The sequence below is a fragment of the Mobula birostris genome, chromosome 25, assembly GCF_030028105.1.
Source record: "Mobula birostris isolate sMobBir1 chromosome 25, sMobBir1.hap1, whole genome shotgun sequence".
In the NCBI taxonomy this organism is placed as follows: Eukaryota; Metazoa; Chordata; class Chondrichthyes; order Myliobatiformes; family Myliobatidae; genus Mobula; species Mobula birostris.
In genome coordinates this window covers 37,866,520-37,884,701 of record NC_092394.1, presented here as the reverse complement: position 1 = coordinate 37,884,701, position 18,182 = coordinate 37,866,520, and the positions used below count along the sequence as shown (strand labels likewise).

At 40.6% G+C, this 18,182-nt stretch overlaps 1 protein-coding gene across 2 annotated transcripts in view; it reads right to left on the bottom strand.

The window, feature by feature from the left end:
- Window positions 1–18,182, bottom strand: part of LOC140187709 (E3 ubiquitin-protein ligase RNF43) — a 219,970-nt gene that overhangs the window by 59,649 nt on the left and 142,139 nt on the right. For both annotated transcript variants that reach the window (XM_072243273.1, XM_072243274.1), the window contains exon 2: window positions 11,904–12,026. In XM_072243273.1, the coding sequence (XP_072099374.1) occupies window positions 11,904–12,026 (123 nt within the window). The remainder of the gene's footprint in view (window positions 1–11,903; window positions 12,027–18,182) is intronic.

The window sequence follows — 18,182 nt, the reverse complement described above, 5'->3', positions numbered from 1 at the left end:
ATGGTATTGCTATACTGGGGTGGTAATTAGTGTAATGGTTCAAGAACGCAGTGATTGAAGGGAACTAGCTGTACTTGAACATACTCATGTGGTCTCCTTGATATCTTGTCACTTATTGGATGCAAAAGGTGAGAAAACGGGAAGATTGGTGGATTTGGTGCAGAAGGCTGCAGTGAGATAATGATGCATTGGTAAATAGGCCGAAAAATGGCAGACAGAATTTAATATAGAGAAATTGGAAGCCAGTCATACAACATGAATGACATAGCCGTCGGGAATACTGAGGAATAGATGGATGCTGGTTTGCAAGTCCAAAGATCCTTAAAGGTGGAAGTGCAGGTAGATAACATGGTTACCTTCATTACTAAATATACAGTGCCTATAAAAAAGTATTCACCCCCCCCAAAAGTTTTCATGTGTTATTGTTTCACAACATTGATTGATAGTGACTTAATTTAGTCTTTTAGACACTGATCAACATAAAAAGATTCCTTTGTGTCAAAGTGAAAACAGATCTCTACAAAGTGATCTCAATTAATTACAAACATAAAACATAAAATAGTTGGTTGCATTAAAATGACACACTAAATTATCACTGGTGCAGCCAACTGGATTTTAGAAGTCACATAGTTAGTTAAATGGAGATCTGTTTTTGGAGACCTGTGTGCAGTCAAGGTGTTTCAATTGAATGTAGTAAAAATAAACCTGTATCTGGAAGATCCAACTGCTGGTAAGCCAGTATCCTGGCAAAAATTATACCATGAAGACAAAAGAACACTCCAAGCAACTCCACGAAAGAGTCATAGAAAAGCACAACTCTGGAGATGGATACAAGAAAATTTTCAAGTCACTGTATATCCCTTGGAGTACAGTTAAGTTAATTATCAAGAAATGGAAAGAATATGGCACAGCTGTAAATCTGCCTGGAGCAGGCCGTCCTCAAAAACTGAGTGACTGTGCAAGAAGGGTACTAATAAGGGAGGCCACCAAGAGACCTGTGACAACTCCAGAGGAGTTACCAGCTCCAGTGGCTGAGATGGGAGAGACTGTGCATACAACAACTGTTGTCTGGGTGCTTCACCAGTCGCAGCTTTATAGGAGAGTGGCAAAAAGAAAGCCATCGTTGATAACTACTCACATGAGATCTCATCTAGAGTTTGCCAGAAGGCATGTGGAAGATTCTGAAGTCAGCTGGTAGAAGGTTCCATGGTCTGATAAAACCAAAATTAAGCTTTTAGGCCATCAGACTAAATACTATGTTTGGTGTAAGCCAAACTCTGCATATCATCATATGGCGGTGGCTGCATCATGCTGTGGGGATGTTTCACTACAACTGGCCCTGGAAAGCTTGTGAAGGTAGAGGGTAAAATGATTGCAGCAAAATACAGGGAAATTGCTAGAGGAAAAGCTGATGCAATCTGAAAGAGAACGGCAACTTGGGAGCAGATTTGTTTTCCAGCAAGACAATGATCCCAAACATAAAGCCAAAGCTACACAAGAATGGCTGAAAAACAACAAAGTGAATGTCCTGGAGTGGCAAAGTCAGAGGCCAGACCTCAACCCAACAGAGAATTCATGGCTGAACTCGTAAAGGGCTTGTTCCCTCCCAATCCCCATGCAATCTGACAGGGCTTGAGCAGTTTTGTAAAGAATGGGGAAAAATTGCAGTGTCCAGATGTGCAAAGCTGATAGAGACCTATCCACACAGACTCAAGGCTGTACTTGCTGTCAAAGGTGAATTTACTAAATACTGACTTGAAGGGGGTGAATACTTATACAATCAATTATTTTGTGTTTTATATTTTGAATTAATTTAGGTCACTTTGTAGAGATCGGTTTTCACTTTGACATGAAAGTGTCTAATTCTGTTGATCAGTGTCAAAAAAGCCAAATTAAATCCATTGTGATTCAAAGTTGTAAAATAATAATACATGAAAACTTCCAAGGGGGGTGAATACTTTTCATCGGCACTGTAGAGACAAGCACATTATGCTCCAACTTTATAAACCTGTGGTCAGATTTCAGCTGGAGTACTGCGTGCAGTTCTGGTTACTCTGCGATAGGAAGGATACTGTGGTGCAAAACAGATTCACCAGGTTGTTGCCTGTGATGGTGCCATTCAGATATGAGGAGAAACTGGATAAGCTAGATCTTTCCTCCCTGGAGCTGAGGAGGTAACAGGAGCACAAAGGATGTGTATAAAATGATGAGGTGTGATGCAGTTGGCAGGAAACTATTCCCACAGCAAAGGAAGTTAAGTTTAAGGTAAGGGGACAAGAGACTCTAAGGAGATATGACGGAAACCTTCTTCAGTCAGAGAGTGGCAAGCATTAGAGTGCACTGTCTAAGAGAGTGGCTGAAGCAGAGTCACCAATAGCACTTAAGTACCAAGATGAGTGATTGAATCCCAAGGCACAGAGGGGTAACAGGGAAGGGTAGCCAAATGGTTATTTCCATGCTGTAGGATTCGATGATTCCAGAAGTCCTGTTAGTTGTAGTGTGGAGTTTAACATCATTACTTAGCTAAAACATAGCAGGAAGAACCATGCATTCTCCCACAAAATTTAATAGATTTGGACAGAATGCAGAGGAAAGAATAATTGGGAGAAGGAATGGGGGAATGCAGATAGACAGCTGGAATGAATAGTCCATACAGTTGAGGAGGACCCCCATTAAAAGGACATCTGGACATTAATGATGACAAGCTAGCTGAATAATGCTGTGCCCAGATGAAGTCCAGTAATAACAGATAAGCAAAAATGAAGGTAATTGAGAGGTACCAAAAGGAGGATCCATTATGATACTTCTCAGGTGAGATTTGCTTCCTCTATCCTGATAGAATGTGGTGTGTAGCAGTTTTCCCTTCAAATCTAATTACGTGTAGAAACACAACATTAGAGATATCTGTCGAACTTGCTCTTCACTGATTATAGGTAAATTCAATTGCTATTGGAAGGTAGAGGAACAATAGTAATTGTTTTGCTCCTTGCACCTAAACTGACGGCTTCCAGGGAGATGATTCCAATCAGATAGCCATGGCACAAACATGGTGTTCTTTGTGGAAGGCATCTGCTCTTAGTGCTTCCAGGACCAGACTATCCCTTACAGGTCTTGGCAATTAATTCCTATGCTTGGAAGCATTAGGTTCCTAAGAAAAAGGTTTTGGCTATAAAAGTATTAACTAAGTATAAAATTCTGTCACAAATTCAGCTAGAGGAAATGACAGTTTGTATGTTTGACACTTTGATTTAGTCAGAAATAGTCAAGAGAAATGAGAAAAATGTAAGCAGATCTTTAAATAGTATTAGCTATGCTTTTTCAGTTGCCTTTATGAACAAACACTACAACAGAATACAAGCAATCTTTTATCATCCTATTGGTCTGTTCCTCTCCTGAATCTCCAATAACCCATAATTATTTCCCTTGGCTCTGAAAGTGAAATTAAGAGCCAAGTTCTACCAGACAAACAATTAATGGTTGAGGTCAGGCTGGATCTGCCTCTGAAACAACAAGCAAGAATGTGTAATGAAATAGCCCACCCGGATCATCTTGTTCCAGACTACTCTATGAAATGCCAGTATTAGCACATCAGTATGTATGTATGTATGAAAAGGAAGACTACGGGTTTTAATAGCTAGCCACCAGACAAATTTCAATAAATAGTAATTATTTAACCTGCTTTTTAAGAATGTTACATGTGCACACACACACATTTTCATTATGAACCTATTCTATTCTCACCCCATTTCTGGTTAAAGATGATAATTTTTACAATAATCTGATCCACCAATGCCAGCATATTAGCTTCTTTATCACCTAAGACAACACAATCTAGTCTCTATTCCATGGCATTTCTCTAATCCTAGCAAAATATGAATAATGCTCTCCTGTCCATTTGACAATTGTCCACGTTCTTGCCGATGGTCAACGTCTAGCTGAAATCCAAATCAGCTTTATTAACGGGGCATTGCTCCTTAAACAAGTCTTGGCTCATCACTTTCTCTAAAGCACTCAACACTCACTATCTTTACAGTTTTATTTTAGATGACAATATGCACATATTAGCTTGGCGACAGAGTGGTGGAGTGTGGTTGTCCAGCAGTATGTTGCAGGGACTGGCACTGCGTCCTCCGTCATTCATCATCTATATTTGCAATATGGATGAGAATGTAGTTGGCATACTTACAGATGACACCAAAATTTATGGTTTTCTGCATGGTGAAGAAATTTATCTAAGATTATAATAGTATTAACTGAGAAAGTGGATGGAATTTAACTTAGACAAGTTCAAAATGCTGGGTTTTGGTAAATCAAACCAGGATATGACTTATACAATGAATGGCATGACTGTGGAAAATGTTGAGGAATAAGAGATAAAGAGGTGCAAGAACACAACTTCCTTAAAATGACTACACAGTTTGACAAAGTGGTACAGGAGGCATTTTGCATGCTTTCTTTCTTCGCTTGGGTTACAAAGTACAGGAGTTAATATGTCATTGAGAGCTTGTGGAGGTTTGGTACGTCACTAAAGACTCTTTCAATTTTCTACAATTGTATGGTGGAGAGCACTCTGACTGGCTGCATCATTGCCTTGTGTAGGAGCTCCAGTGCACAGGATTGAGAAAAACTACGAAGGGTTGTAGACTCAGCCAGCTCCATCACGGGAACAACCCGTCACACCATCGAGGACACCTTCAAAGTATGGTACCTTAAGAAGGTGACATCCAACATTAAGGACCCTCACTATCCAGGACTTGCCCTCTTCTCATTACTACCATTGGGAAAGAGGTACAGGAGCCTGAAGACCCACACTCAGTTACAGCTTCTTTCCCTCTGCCATCGGATTTCTGAATGATTCATGACCCATGTACACGACCTCAATATTCTTCTTTGCACTAATTTATTTTATTTTGAATTTAATTGACTTTATTTCTTACATCCTTCACATATACATGAGGAGTAAAAATCCTTACATTACGTCCGCATCTAAATGTGCAATGTGCAATCATAGTAATTTATAATAAATAGAACAGTCAATGTAACATGGAAATACATTCAAATCAGCATGAGTTAATCAGTCTGACGGCCTGGTGGAAGAAGCTGTCTTGGGGCCTGTTGGTCCTGGCTTTTATGCTGCGGTACTGTTTCCCAGATGGCATCTTATATCTTTTGTATCTTAGAATAATTTTTATGTGTTGCATTGAACTGTTGCCACAAAACAACACATTTCATGATATTTGTTGATGATTCTGGGATCATGTTACACCTGTACCAGATTTGGCGAGACTGCACTTAGGCTATTATGAGCAGTTCTGGTATCCTAGCTGTAGAAAGATGTCATTAAGCTGGAAAAGACTCACAAGGATGATACCAGGATGGGAGGGCTTGAGTTATAGGGAGAGCCTACATCAGTTGGAGGTTTTTCCCCTTGGTCATAGGAGGCTGAGGGATGACCTTATAGAGGAATATAAGATCATGACATACAGAGATCTTTTCCCACAGTAGGGGAGTGTAAAACTGGAGAGGTCACAGATTTAAAGTGAGAGGGGAAACATTTTTAAGAGAACTTGAGGGGCACGTTTTCCATACAAAAGGTGGTGGGTATGTGGAATGAACACCACAAGAAGTGGTAGAAGTGGGTATTATGCTTTGTAACTTCAAAATATTAAACTAATTTAAAGGAAGACATAGGAGTCTGAAATGTGAGTCTTTTTTCGTGTTTACCTAAAGCAAGGCGTGCATGTACGTCGTGGTAGCATGATGACATATGCAATTCGTATAACCTGTAATGAATGATTTAAACAACAAGAATCTTACTCAAACAATATATTTACAATATTATTCAAATACTACTGGAATATTAAATGGACAACATTCCTCCCTGCCAAGCTATAAACTACAACTCAATACAGTACAACTCAATTTAAAATTAACTATGCTGTGGATGTCTGTATTGTAGTTATATTACATAGTATACTGTGTATATAGTTGAGATGCATTCTGTATTGAGATGGAGTTTACAGCTAAGCAGGGAGGAGCGTTGTGTATTTAACATTTCAGTAGTATTTGAGTAATATTGTTTGAGTAAGCATTCTTTTTCTTTAAATAATTCATTACGAATTATATGTATATTTTTAAGTCACTTGATCAGCCCCAGCTGGGTCACCTGGAGGAGGTTGTATGATGTTGAAAGACCCGAAACACCCGATGATTCCAGGAACATCACTGACGATGTGTCCAGAAGAATCAATAGATGTATGTACACAGCAGGACTGTATACGTCGTCATGCTAGCACATGATACACATGCGCCTCACTTAAAGTAAACACGAAGTTACACTCACATTTTGGACTCGTGTCCTTTCCCTTGAATTAGTTTAATGTTTTGAAGTTACAGAAAAAACCACTGGTATCATTATAACACTCAAATTACATTTGGACAGGTAGATGAAATAATTAAGATTTAGAGGGATATCCTCCAAGAGGACCACCACCTTGTCATGGTTTGGAGGTTTGTGTGCCTCAATGGCCCAGAGATTTATGTTGGCTGGAGTCAGGGCTTTATGCTTTGGCTCTTGGTACGGTCACCCATGCCAAACAGGTCAAAGGGTAAAGGTCAGAGTAAGAGTGGTCCATTGGTCCTCAAGTTTGGGGGTTCAACTCAAGGCTAACAACCCTGAGTGGTTTTATGGAAACATTAATGAAGAATCCTTCTACATCTGAGTACGATGGTTCTCCTGAGTCTCCACTCAGAACTTGCATGACTGACAGTGGTGAAATCTGTGCTACTGACACGATGCAGAAAGCCGTGAACACTGCCAGAGATGGAGAGCCTTCATTGCTGCCCTAAACACCAGCGTTGTAACAGGCAGTAAGTAAACAAGTAGAGGGATATGGGACTAGCTCAGGTAGACAACTCGGTCGGCATGGACAAGTTGAACAAAGGGTATGCTGTATAGCTCAATGACATTATACTGCATATGACATTTAACTTTAAACAAAGCTACCGTATTCAGCAATAATCTTCAAAATATATAGCACTATGCAAAAGTCTTAAGACAAACTAGATTTGTTAAATATATTGTTTTAGATGTTTACTTTTTTGTCTTCTGCATTAGTGTGTCAGTAGAAAAGAGCAATTTTCAGATTTCCAAACATTCATTTTCCAAAATATTAAATGTTACAATGAATTTTTGTATTTTGTTAAAAAAAAGTAACATATTAAGTAACAGACAATTTTTCAAATAATATCTTGATTACTTTGTAGGTCTATAGCCCAGTGCATGATTAAACAAAAATAATGAACTGGTGTTAATGATCAATGACATAATGAGTTGAATGAACTAAACTGATTAACCGAAACCGAAACAGGTGTAGAAGGAATCAAATTGGGCAAAGGACAACCAAACTAAAAGGTGAGTGTGTAGTAAATGTGAAAGTTTAACCTTTACATCATCAATTCTTAAACCAGTGAGCATAACAAGAAGATACAAGGTTTCATCCTGTATCAGGAAGATCTCTCCCAAACAGGAATTTCATGGCAGACAGGAGTTTCAAGATGTGCCGTCCAAGTTCTTCTGAAGAAACACAAAGAAGGAGCAAGGTTGAGGATCAGAAATGCAGTGTTAGGCAGTGGAAACTAAGTACAGAGGACAGGAGATAGATTAAACTGACATCTCTTCTAAGTCCAGCACTGCTATCAACTTGAATTCACAGAAACCACTGGAGCGGAACCCAAGTACACCACTCTACAGTCTGAAGAAGTCTTGTCAGAAATGGTCTTCATGGAAGAACTGCTGCCAAAAAGCCATTCCTCCTAAGTGAAGACAAAGCCAAGAGTTTCACCCATACATAACAACACAAGGACTGGGCACTGATCAATGGCAATAAGTGCTCTAGACTGATGAGCCAAAATTTGATATTTTTGGCTCAAACAAGAGGCAGTTTGTCCATAGAAAAGCTGGAGAGCGCTACATGGATGAGTGTCTGCAGCCAACAGTGAATCATGGCAGAGGTTCCCTGCAGATTTAGGGCTGCATTCCTGCAAATGGTGTTAGTGATCAGGTCAGAATTAGTGGAAGTCTCAATGCTGATAAGTACAAGCTGGTTCTGGTCCATCATGCAATACCACCAGGGAGGCATCTGATTGGTCCCAGCTTCAATCTGTAGCAGGACAACAACCCCAAACAGATGGTCAAGGTCAAAGAACTATAATCAGCAGAAAGAAGAACAACGAACTCTGCAACAGATGGTATGGCCTCCATAGAGCCCCGATTTCAACATGATCAAGACTGTCCGGGATCCTGGAGAGAAAGAACCAAGTGAGACAGCCAAAGTCTGCAGATGAACTATGACATGTTCTCCAAGATGCTTGGAACAACCCTATCAATCAATTTTCTTATAAAATTGCATGACAGTGAACCTAAGAGTATTGATGCAGTTTTAAAGACAAATATTGATTTGATTGAACTCTTTACTGTTTAATGCTCTTTACAGTTTTCTTTGATATTTAGAAACTTTTTAATTCAATAATTTTGAAAGGTTCTTCACTTTACAGCACTTTTTCACGTGTGCCCAAGACTTTTGTATGGAACTGTATATGCACAAATACCTCTATAGACCAACATAAAAGCACTAAAATATATGCAAATATATCCCTGCCACATAGTACATATATTCAGATACAATATACACACCTTTCACATTACCTGTAGAAAGTGGCTCGTTCTTACACCAGAAACCTGCAGCTCATCTTCATCAACCTCCTTTGGAGCTCCCAATCTAATCTCATAGTTTGTTCTTCTCACCATGTCCCAATTTTTCCCTTACTGCTCTGCAGACTGCACCCACCAACAAATTCCCCTTCCATTCACGTCTGCTTTGTCTGGTAAACACTACCGCAGCATTGAAGCCAGGAGCAGCAGGCAATGGGACACCTTCTTTCTACAAGCCATTAGACTTTTAAATTCACACGTCTGTACATTGCAATAGAGTCATAACACGAAGATTTTTATTCTCTCATGTTAAACATGGATGTAAGATTTAAATAAATTGTAAATTCATGTTCTGCTCACCCATATATTATTCAGCTAATGGCAAGACATTCAACCATTGATGAACTGTATCAGATCAATTGTGAGAATGAGGCGTGTGGACGTGCAGCCGATCAATTGCACAGTAAATCGATTGGGTCTTCTCTGTGTGGCAGGCATTCTCTTTTGGGTGTGGGCTTTTGTGCACACGTTTTCGTTTGGAGCTCCCTCACCCATAAGTTATCCAGTGTGTATAGTTGTTAGCATGTCTTAGTAAAAACGTTTAATCATACGACTCACTGCTTACCTCAGCTTCACCTTCACAAAACCCGGACCCATATCTAGGCTTGAAACACCATGTTACACTGCGGATGCAGGAAATACAGGGAAACACACATAAAATGCTGGAGGAAATCAGCAGAGGAATAAAAAATTCGGCATTTTGGGCCGAGACACTTCATCAGGACTGGCGGATGAGCCGTTATTTTGATGATCACTCTCCAGTCAGCAAAGTAAATGGTAATGACAAAGATGCAAGAAAAATGCCCTCAGAAAATTAATAACCTACGCAGACCGAAGTTCTCCAGTTCTTTTGCATTGCTCTTATTCAATAACTGCCTTAGGAAGGATTGCCTTCCATAAAATTAGGTATATTTCATATCTCTTCCACTTAACTGATCTCTAGAACTTAAATGAAACTACGGTAGCATAACCAAGATGCAAAGGTTATCAAACAAGGGTTGAATAATTTATCACTGCTGGTGGCGGTGAGGGTCAGATGCTTACTTCGAGTTCTCTGCATCATCCTTGCTCACCTCTAATATGGACAATTTGCAGTGTGTCTTTAAACACAACATTTATTGGTATACTGGGACAAAAAAATAGTTAAGTATACAGTGCAGGAAAAGTACATCCTCTGTTCCAGAAGGAGCTGAAACTATCAAATGCTGCGAACACAGAGAGGGCGAGATGTGATTTCCCCTCGATACTAGGGCTGTCAAATGCTCAGAAAATTATTCGCAATTGATTGTAATTTTAACTAGACTGTTAAACAAGAGTTCCAGTATTTCTTCATGTCCAATGATAAATGTGTAGCTCCCTGGTAAGCCTCAGGCTCACTCAGCTTGCTTTCGTCTAGGGAGAGCAGCCTTCGGCCCTGCCAAACTGGGTAATCAGGTTTGTGTGGATGCTGCGTGATGTACCCCACCCCACCAAATAACAGACAATACACCATATGCGATTAAATGATTGCACTTTATAGATCTTACTGAACTATGTACTTAATAGAGATAAAATATAAAAGGAAAATAAAAGGCGCCAAACTTATCAAAGTTCAACCACTTCGTGCACAACAGTTGGAGCTCAATTAACGGAGTCTTCTTTCCACCATTCGATCCCCTCCGACCTCCTCGACCCGCCGCCTGGGACCAACCATGGTGATTGACCAGATGCTCCACACGAGTCTGTCCTCCTCTCCTCTCCTCGCCGAAGACCCTGGGCCTCGGACTCCCGCTCGGGATCCATCCTGCTGGCCAGCTTACAGCATTATGTCCCCACTCTCTGTCCCCATCTCGCCTTCTGCCTCAACCCCCGCGAAAACACGAGCTTACAGACACACAAGAAAGAATAACATCTATCTCAATTGGTTCGTTCCCTCTCTTATCAATAATATAACCCAAACAAGCAGTGAGAGAGAGAACTCCTTACATCGCAGTTATTATTACAGAAAAGCCATTTTAATTATAACATAACAAAGAAGCCATTTTGTTAGCCATCGCAGTAACATAAAAGAAGAAACCCCTTACAAATGCTTTGGTGGAAAGGGAAGAGTAAGGTATTGAGTGAAAGCTCTTTAGTGAAACTCCAACTCAATTTTTCCCCTTAATATCTACAATTAACTCATTAACAAATCTAACATATAAATTTGTTGTGACATAAATTACATACGTTAACTGTAATTTATTGTCAGTTCTGTGTACTACTCACCACAGTCCAAGAGCTTTTGGCATCTTTTTGGAAGAGTTTATTGTTTGCATTTCTTTAATTTTTTTTCCCTACATTTCTTTAAATGCCTTCAGATGAGTATAGAAGAGACCCATGGGAACTTATATCAGGAAAATCTGAATCTGGGTGAGAGGTAGTTGTTGAATGCACAACTGACCAAACACTAATGCTCTACATGGAGGTATGAGTTCAGCACTTCCAAGAAAAGTGGTTAGAGATTACAGAATGAGACAGAATGATTTAAATAGGAGTGGCTATTGTGCAAAATGTACCCAATCTGTTAGTGTGCATACTAAAGATTTTGAATGTCTTCCCTTCCTCCCCTGTCCCTGCCTTCACCCCTGCCAGATCAAAAACTGCAGAAAGGATGAATGTTTAGTTCCCGGCTTAATGCATGGATATCAAGCTCTTGGGGTTATTTGTGACCTTCAGTTAAATATCTGGCTGATGCAAATTGCCAAGGCCCATTGGATCACAGCATAGTCTGCTGAGGGACCAGAACGCGACAACTCCACACAAATGATTCAAGGCAAGACTGGGTGCCTAAGTGATCTATGTTCAAGTCTTGGACTTAATTAATTGCACCTAACCTGAGACAGTGAAAGACTAAAAGGTCGTCCCTTTGCAGGAGAATTTAGGAAATACTTAAGTTTTCTGAAAATCAATGCTTTTGTGAAGAGCTTTTGGTATTTAAACCTCAAGATTAAAACCCACAGACACTCTCAAATAATTTGCTCAATACCATTTTCAACTAATCAAAAAAACATTAAGAGCATACACTTGTACAAATGAATACATACATACTGGTATGGACTGCGTGCATGTATGTGACGGTGCATGTGTGCGCGAACACGCAGAAGTCCCCTACCTTGTTGAAGAGCGAGAGACAAGGATGTGGGTCTCGATCAGGCCTCTCCAGTTTGATCATACTGACAAAGCCATAGTCTTGTTGTTCATCTTCACTGGTGTTACACAGCCACAGAGGGTGAAACTGCCAAACAAAGCAATAAGAGCTTAGCAACTGAGGATAGTGCCCTTATGAACACAGAGAGACTGCAGAGTGGGCTAAATAATTAGGAGTGCAACCTCAATTTATTAACACACACAAAAACCACACGCTTTATTTAAGTATTCACGTATGAATCCAATTGGTATAGAAATGAAGGAAAGGCTGAAGCAGGGACAGTGTTCAAAAATGCTGCAAGAAAGTTAACACTGAATTGAGGAAGTGCTATATGCACTTCATTAATTACATAGAATCATCATAAAAGTCATGCGCAATCTAGGAATTGTAAATGGCATAGCAGAAACAATTCCCCTTTCCTGTGATGTCTGCTTGTTTGTGGCTCCCTATGTACAGTACTTCCTCCGAGGTGACCATAACCTTTTCATGGTTTGGAGGCTTACAACCTCAATGACCCAAGACAGCTATGTTGGCTAGAGTCAGGGATTTAAGCTTTGGCTCTTGGTAGGGACACCTATGCCATACAGGTCAAAGGGTAGAGGCCAGACTAAGAGTAGTCCAGTAGTCCACCAGTCCTCCAGGTTCAGGGGTTCAGCTCAGGGCTAACGATCCTGACTGGCAAAACAAAACTGTTACGGAAACAGCAATGAAGCGTCCTCCTACATCTGAGTATGACGTGTCTCCACTTGGGGCTTTCATGATTGACAGTGGTGAAAACTGAAAGGAGGCTACTGACATGATGAGGGAAGTCCTGAGATGAAGGATCTTCATTGCTGCCTTAAATACCAGTGGTGTAATCGGCAGAAAGTAATGTGCAGTATTGGCATAACAGTTTTATTTTACAAGTTTTGTTGGTTCCACTCTGCATGGAATTCAGATAGTCATTCTTGTTGCCTTACCTTGCTCAGCAAATTAATTGTTAATTGGAAGGCAGTCTGAGGTCTGCATTAACATATCTTTACTGACAATATCCAATCTTGTACAAGGGTGCTTCTATAACTACATCATCTACAGTTAAGACTGACTTCTCCCTAGAGGTACCTTCCCTGTAAATAAGGCCGAAAGAGTACTGAGAAAATTTACAAGGATGTTACCAGGTTTGGAGGTCCTGAGATATATGGAAAGATTGAATAGGTTAGGACTTTATTCCTTGGAATGTAGAAGATTGAGAGGAGATTTGATAGAGGTATACAAAATTATGAGGGGTATAGTTAGGGTAAATGCAAGCCGGTATTTACCATTGAGTTTGGGTGAGACTACAACTAGAGGTCATGGGTTAAGGGTAAAAGCTGAAAAGGGGAACACGAGGGTAAACTTCTTCACTCAGAAGGCTGTGAGAGCAGTTGCCAGTGCAAGTGGAGCATGTGAGCTCGGCTTCAACATCTTAAGCGAAGTTTAGATAGGTACACAGATGGCAGGGGTATAGAGGGCTATAGTCCTGGTGCCGGTTGATGACAGTAGACAGCTTAAATGGTTTTAGCATGGACTAGATGGGTTGAAAGTCTCGTTTCTGTGCTGTACTTTTCTATGACTCTATACAAGACGATGGGAAATCTCCAGAACATGTAAACAGTGATTCCCAAGACATCAGTATGCAAGCATAAAACCGAAAGAAAATAAAACACACTTTGAATTGTTGAATAAAATGGTAAAGTATTATCCACTACATTTCTACTGGGGATAAAAAATAATGAATTCTGTTTAACTGAGAAACGGGCTTCTTTGCTTATGGCCTGAATTTAAGACATATAGAGCACGAAATCACACAGGCAATGACTGCCAGTGGTACTGTGGCACTGGATAAAAAAGTGACCATTCATTCAAATGAGCTGGTAACCCATGACTTTTCAAGCTCCTTTAATAATAACATGAAAATCTGTAAAGGTTTCCTTGTGATAAAGCCTTTCCTTTCAGATCCAGAATAAAGATGCCATTAACCATTAATCTGGGACTATGCAGACCCATGGTTGGTCAATGCTTTGGTAGGAAAAATTACATTTTGAGTTAAAATGCAACTGTACTATACTGCAGCCAGAAGTGAATGACTGTAATGTTTGAATAAGGTGAATCCATTGAGGCCAGGTCTCCTTAGAATGAGTACCCAGAGTTATCACTGGGCTTTAGAAAGCCAGTGCCTGGCATTTCAGTAACTCCATCCTCCAAATAATTAACAACAGAGAAAACACAAACTCAAACAGAGAGGACGTGGCTTTAAGGTAAGGGGTGGGAAGTTCAAGGGGGATATTAGAGGAAGGTTTTTTACTCAGAGAATGATTGGTGCATGGAATGCACTGCCTGAGTCAGCGGTGGAGGCAGATACACGAGTGGAGTTTAAGAGACTACTAGACAGGTATATGGAGGAATTTAAGGTGGGGGGTTAAATGGGAGGCAGGGTTTAAGGGTTGGCACAACATTGTGGGCCGAAGGGCCTGTACTGTGCTGTACTGTTCTATGTTTATAAGACAGAAGTAGAATTAGATCACCCCATCCATTGGAGTCTGCTCCTTCATTTGATAAGCACTGATTTATTTTTCCATCTCAATGCTATTCCCCGCCTTCTTGCCGTAACCTTTGACATCCTTACTAATCAAGAACCAATCAACCTCCACTTCAAATATATCCAACGACGTGATTTCTACAGCTCTCTGTGGCCATAAGTTCCACGGATATGCCACCCTTTAGCTAAAGAAATTCCTCCTCAGTTTTGTTCCAAAGGGATGTTCTTTTATTCTGAGGCTGTGCACTCTGGTCCAAAACTCTCCCCCAACTGGAAACATCTTCTGCACATTCACGCTATCCAAGCCTTCCAATATTTGGCACATTTCAATGAGAGTCCCCATCCTCCTTTTAAACTCCAGTGAGTACAGGCCCAAAGCCATCAAATGCTCCTTATACGTCAGCCCTTTCATCCCTGGGATCTTTCTTGTAAATATCTTCTGGACCCTCTCCAATGCCAGCACATCCTTCCTTTGATACAGGTCCCAAAATTACTCACAATACTCCAAATGTGGTCTGGCCAATGACTTATAAAGCCTCAGCATTACATCCTTGCTTTTACATTCTAGACCTCTCAAAATAAATGCTACATTGCATTTACCTTCCTCACTAGTGACTCAATATGCAAGTTAATCTTGAGAGAATTCTGCACTAGGACCCCCAAGTCCCTTTGTACCTCCCATTTCTGAATTCACTCTCCATTTAGAAAATAGTCTATGCCTTTATTCTTTCTACCAAAGTACATGACCATACACTTTCCTACACTATATTTCATCTGCCACTTCTTTGCCCATTCTCCAAATCTCATCACGACCTTCTGCAGACTCCCTGCTTCTTCAACACTACCTGCCCCTCCACCTATCTTTGTATCATTTGCAAACTTGGCCACAAAGTCATCAATTCCATCATCTCACATCATTAACATATAAAGCGAAAAGTAGCAGACCCAACACTGACCCCTGGGGAACACCACCAGCCACCAGCAGCCAACCAGAAAAGACCACCTTTATTCCCACTCTCTGCTCTGCCAGTTAGCCAATCTTCTATCCATGCTACTACCTATCCTTAGCAAATCCTTTATCGCAGCCCCTCAATTGCTTTAATGCTAATTTAAGCCATTTATCAAAAGTCACCTTTGGTCTTAAAAGTGGATAAAATAGATACCAAGCAGTTGCTAATTAAGCACACAGATAAGAATTTCTTGTTGGTACTAGGAAAGGGCCTGTTTTGTAGAATTAGGGTGCAGGCTTCCATAGCAGCACTTGCAATACCTGGTAGCCCATACCTGGTGTTCAATCTGCAATTCCGTCTACCAATATAGCCCTTTCAACCTGAGCTACTTATGCGGTATATTTCCAACTGGTGCTCTCTTCTCAGTGGCTTTCCTGTCATCTGTACTACAACTCAGAAGGTTCTTCAATCCCTGGCCTTTGCCAGGCAAGTTTCAAAACAGAAATACTGATCTCCAAGCAAAACTGTAGAATTAGAAAGGTCAACTCCAAACTAGCAGCAAACCAGGCAGTCTTTAGTCAATCAGCAAGTGACATTGCTCTGATAATGGCAGTTAATATCAATGTTAAGGGAATATAGATATAGAATCTGGTAGCAGTCATGTTAATTTAAAGCTACACTGCACCAGGGAAAGACAAACTACTTGGGAACACGATATCTTTCTGGGAAGCTAAATTGCATTGAGTCCATCCCACAGTAGATTAGATCTATGCAAGGTTAGGGGACAGAGGGGGAATCCGGAATGCTAATTATGTGACCATCGCCTCACCAACTAGCAAAGTAATTAGGGATTTAGAAAGTGAGCGAGATTGTTGTCACGAGCAGCAGTACCAGTCTTCAAATCAAAAGCCAAAAGGTTAGGGGTGAACATGGAATTATTACTGTCAGGAACTATTACTGACTGAACCCGATTTCCGTCCACAGCAACAAAAGGTGAAGCTTCCTGGTACTCTGGGATGGTGCAACCCATGCCAAGGTAGATACAATGCTCAGTACAGCAGAGCTAGTTTGGAGATAAATTCCACTTAAAATGTGGCGAAAAGATGAAGGAAATAAGTCCACAAAACCTCCAAAGATACTGAGTTTGCCTACTCAGAAATGTAACTGAGTAAAGGAGACAATTTGCTCTTAGGCGGCCAAGCCTGAACAGAGTACACACCACAACAGCCACCTAACAGTCAAAACAAAATGTTCTCAGATTCATTTGATACCCTGTTCTCCATTATGTAATATATGTGATTCCCTTACATATCACATATTTCACTTTTATCCTGATGCAGCACAGTACTTCCTTAATTAGAATGAGCTAATAGTTGGCACACATATTTCACAACAGCCTGTATCCTGGGCATTGGGTCAAAGGATGCAGAGGGTGGCAAATTCTATTTGAAACAGAGCACAATCCCTCACAAAATATCCACTTAATGTGTCTTCCAAATCTATGAATGAGTTACCCACTCATCCCGGCACCCACATCTAGATGAAGGTGGACTGCTTTCTTGGTGTAGCCCCATCTACCCTGATCAGTTCTGGTCACCCTCTTTCTGGACCTCTCATCCTCTCTGAACAAGAATACACTAACTCCCTGCCGCAGTTACCATCTTCTCTGACCAAGAATCCATCACTCTCACTTTTGGAGCTAGGCCACTTTGTCTATAGTGGCTCCTTTTTCATATTCAGTCAGCAGTTGCCGCAGTAACGCAGGAAACGTGTTCAAGGCAATGATGAAACTTCTGAAGTTTTATTGACTGTGAAATCCAAACTCCCTTTTTGTTCTCACTAGCCTTGCACTTCATTGAATTTCATCCGTGGAGACGAGATGTTCCAGCTGGCATCTGTTTCAGCGGCAGAAGAATTGTATACAAATGGGGCATTGTACCCGGACCTTTCCGTTCTCACCATAAGGCAATCTTCAAACACCACAGCACCCAGACTGCACTGCTGTAACATGAGCTCTTCTGTGAATGTTGTATTTGAGGAGGTGATAAGCAGGTCATACTCCAGGCAATATGGTAACTTGATTAAAAATTAAACTGCACTTGGAATCAAATCAAAGGAAAAGTGTAATTGAAATGTAACTTGCATCTTCCTGTTTGTGCGCAGGAATGATTACTGTGTTGCGGGACTTTGCTTTCATCTCTGTTCATCTACTGCCAGCTGGGCACATGCCGATGCTCAATCTCATTCTTAGTATCGTAAAGATGGTTTACAGGATCTCAGCCCGCACGACAGACTCGGCACATCTCAACTCTCCGGGAGGCACTGAATATCTCAGAGGATATTTGGCAACCTACACGATGGTTGTTCTTATGTCTGCGACAGCGATGCTCCATTGCATCGTAAAAGATGACTGTTAACATGTAACTAAATGTGTTTTCACGTGTTATGTAAGTGATTCCTTCAAACCTAATTCTTTGATAATGCTGTGTCAGTTTCCAAGGTTGCACGATAGCGCTCCTTCAAAGCAAATTGGAACATTTTACTGAAAGGTGCCATAGTAAATGCAAGTTGTCCTAAAGTAGCAGTGAGATAACGTATTGTCTAAATCATTAGTTAATTGTACTCTCTCAGTATTATAGATATACTTTGTTGATCCCAAATGAAATTCCGATGTCACAGTAGCATTACAAGTGCATAGGTATACAACTATTAGAAGATATCAAATATTAGAAGAGA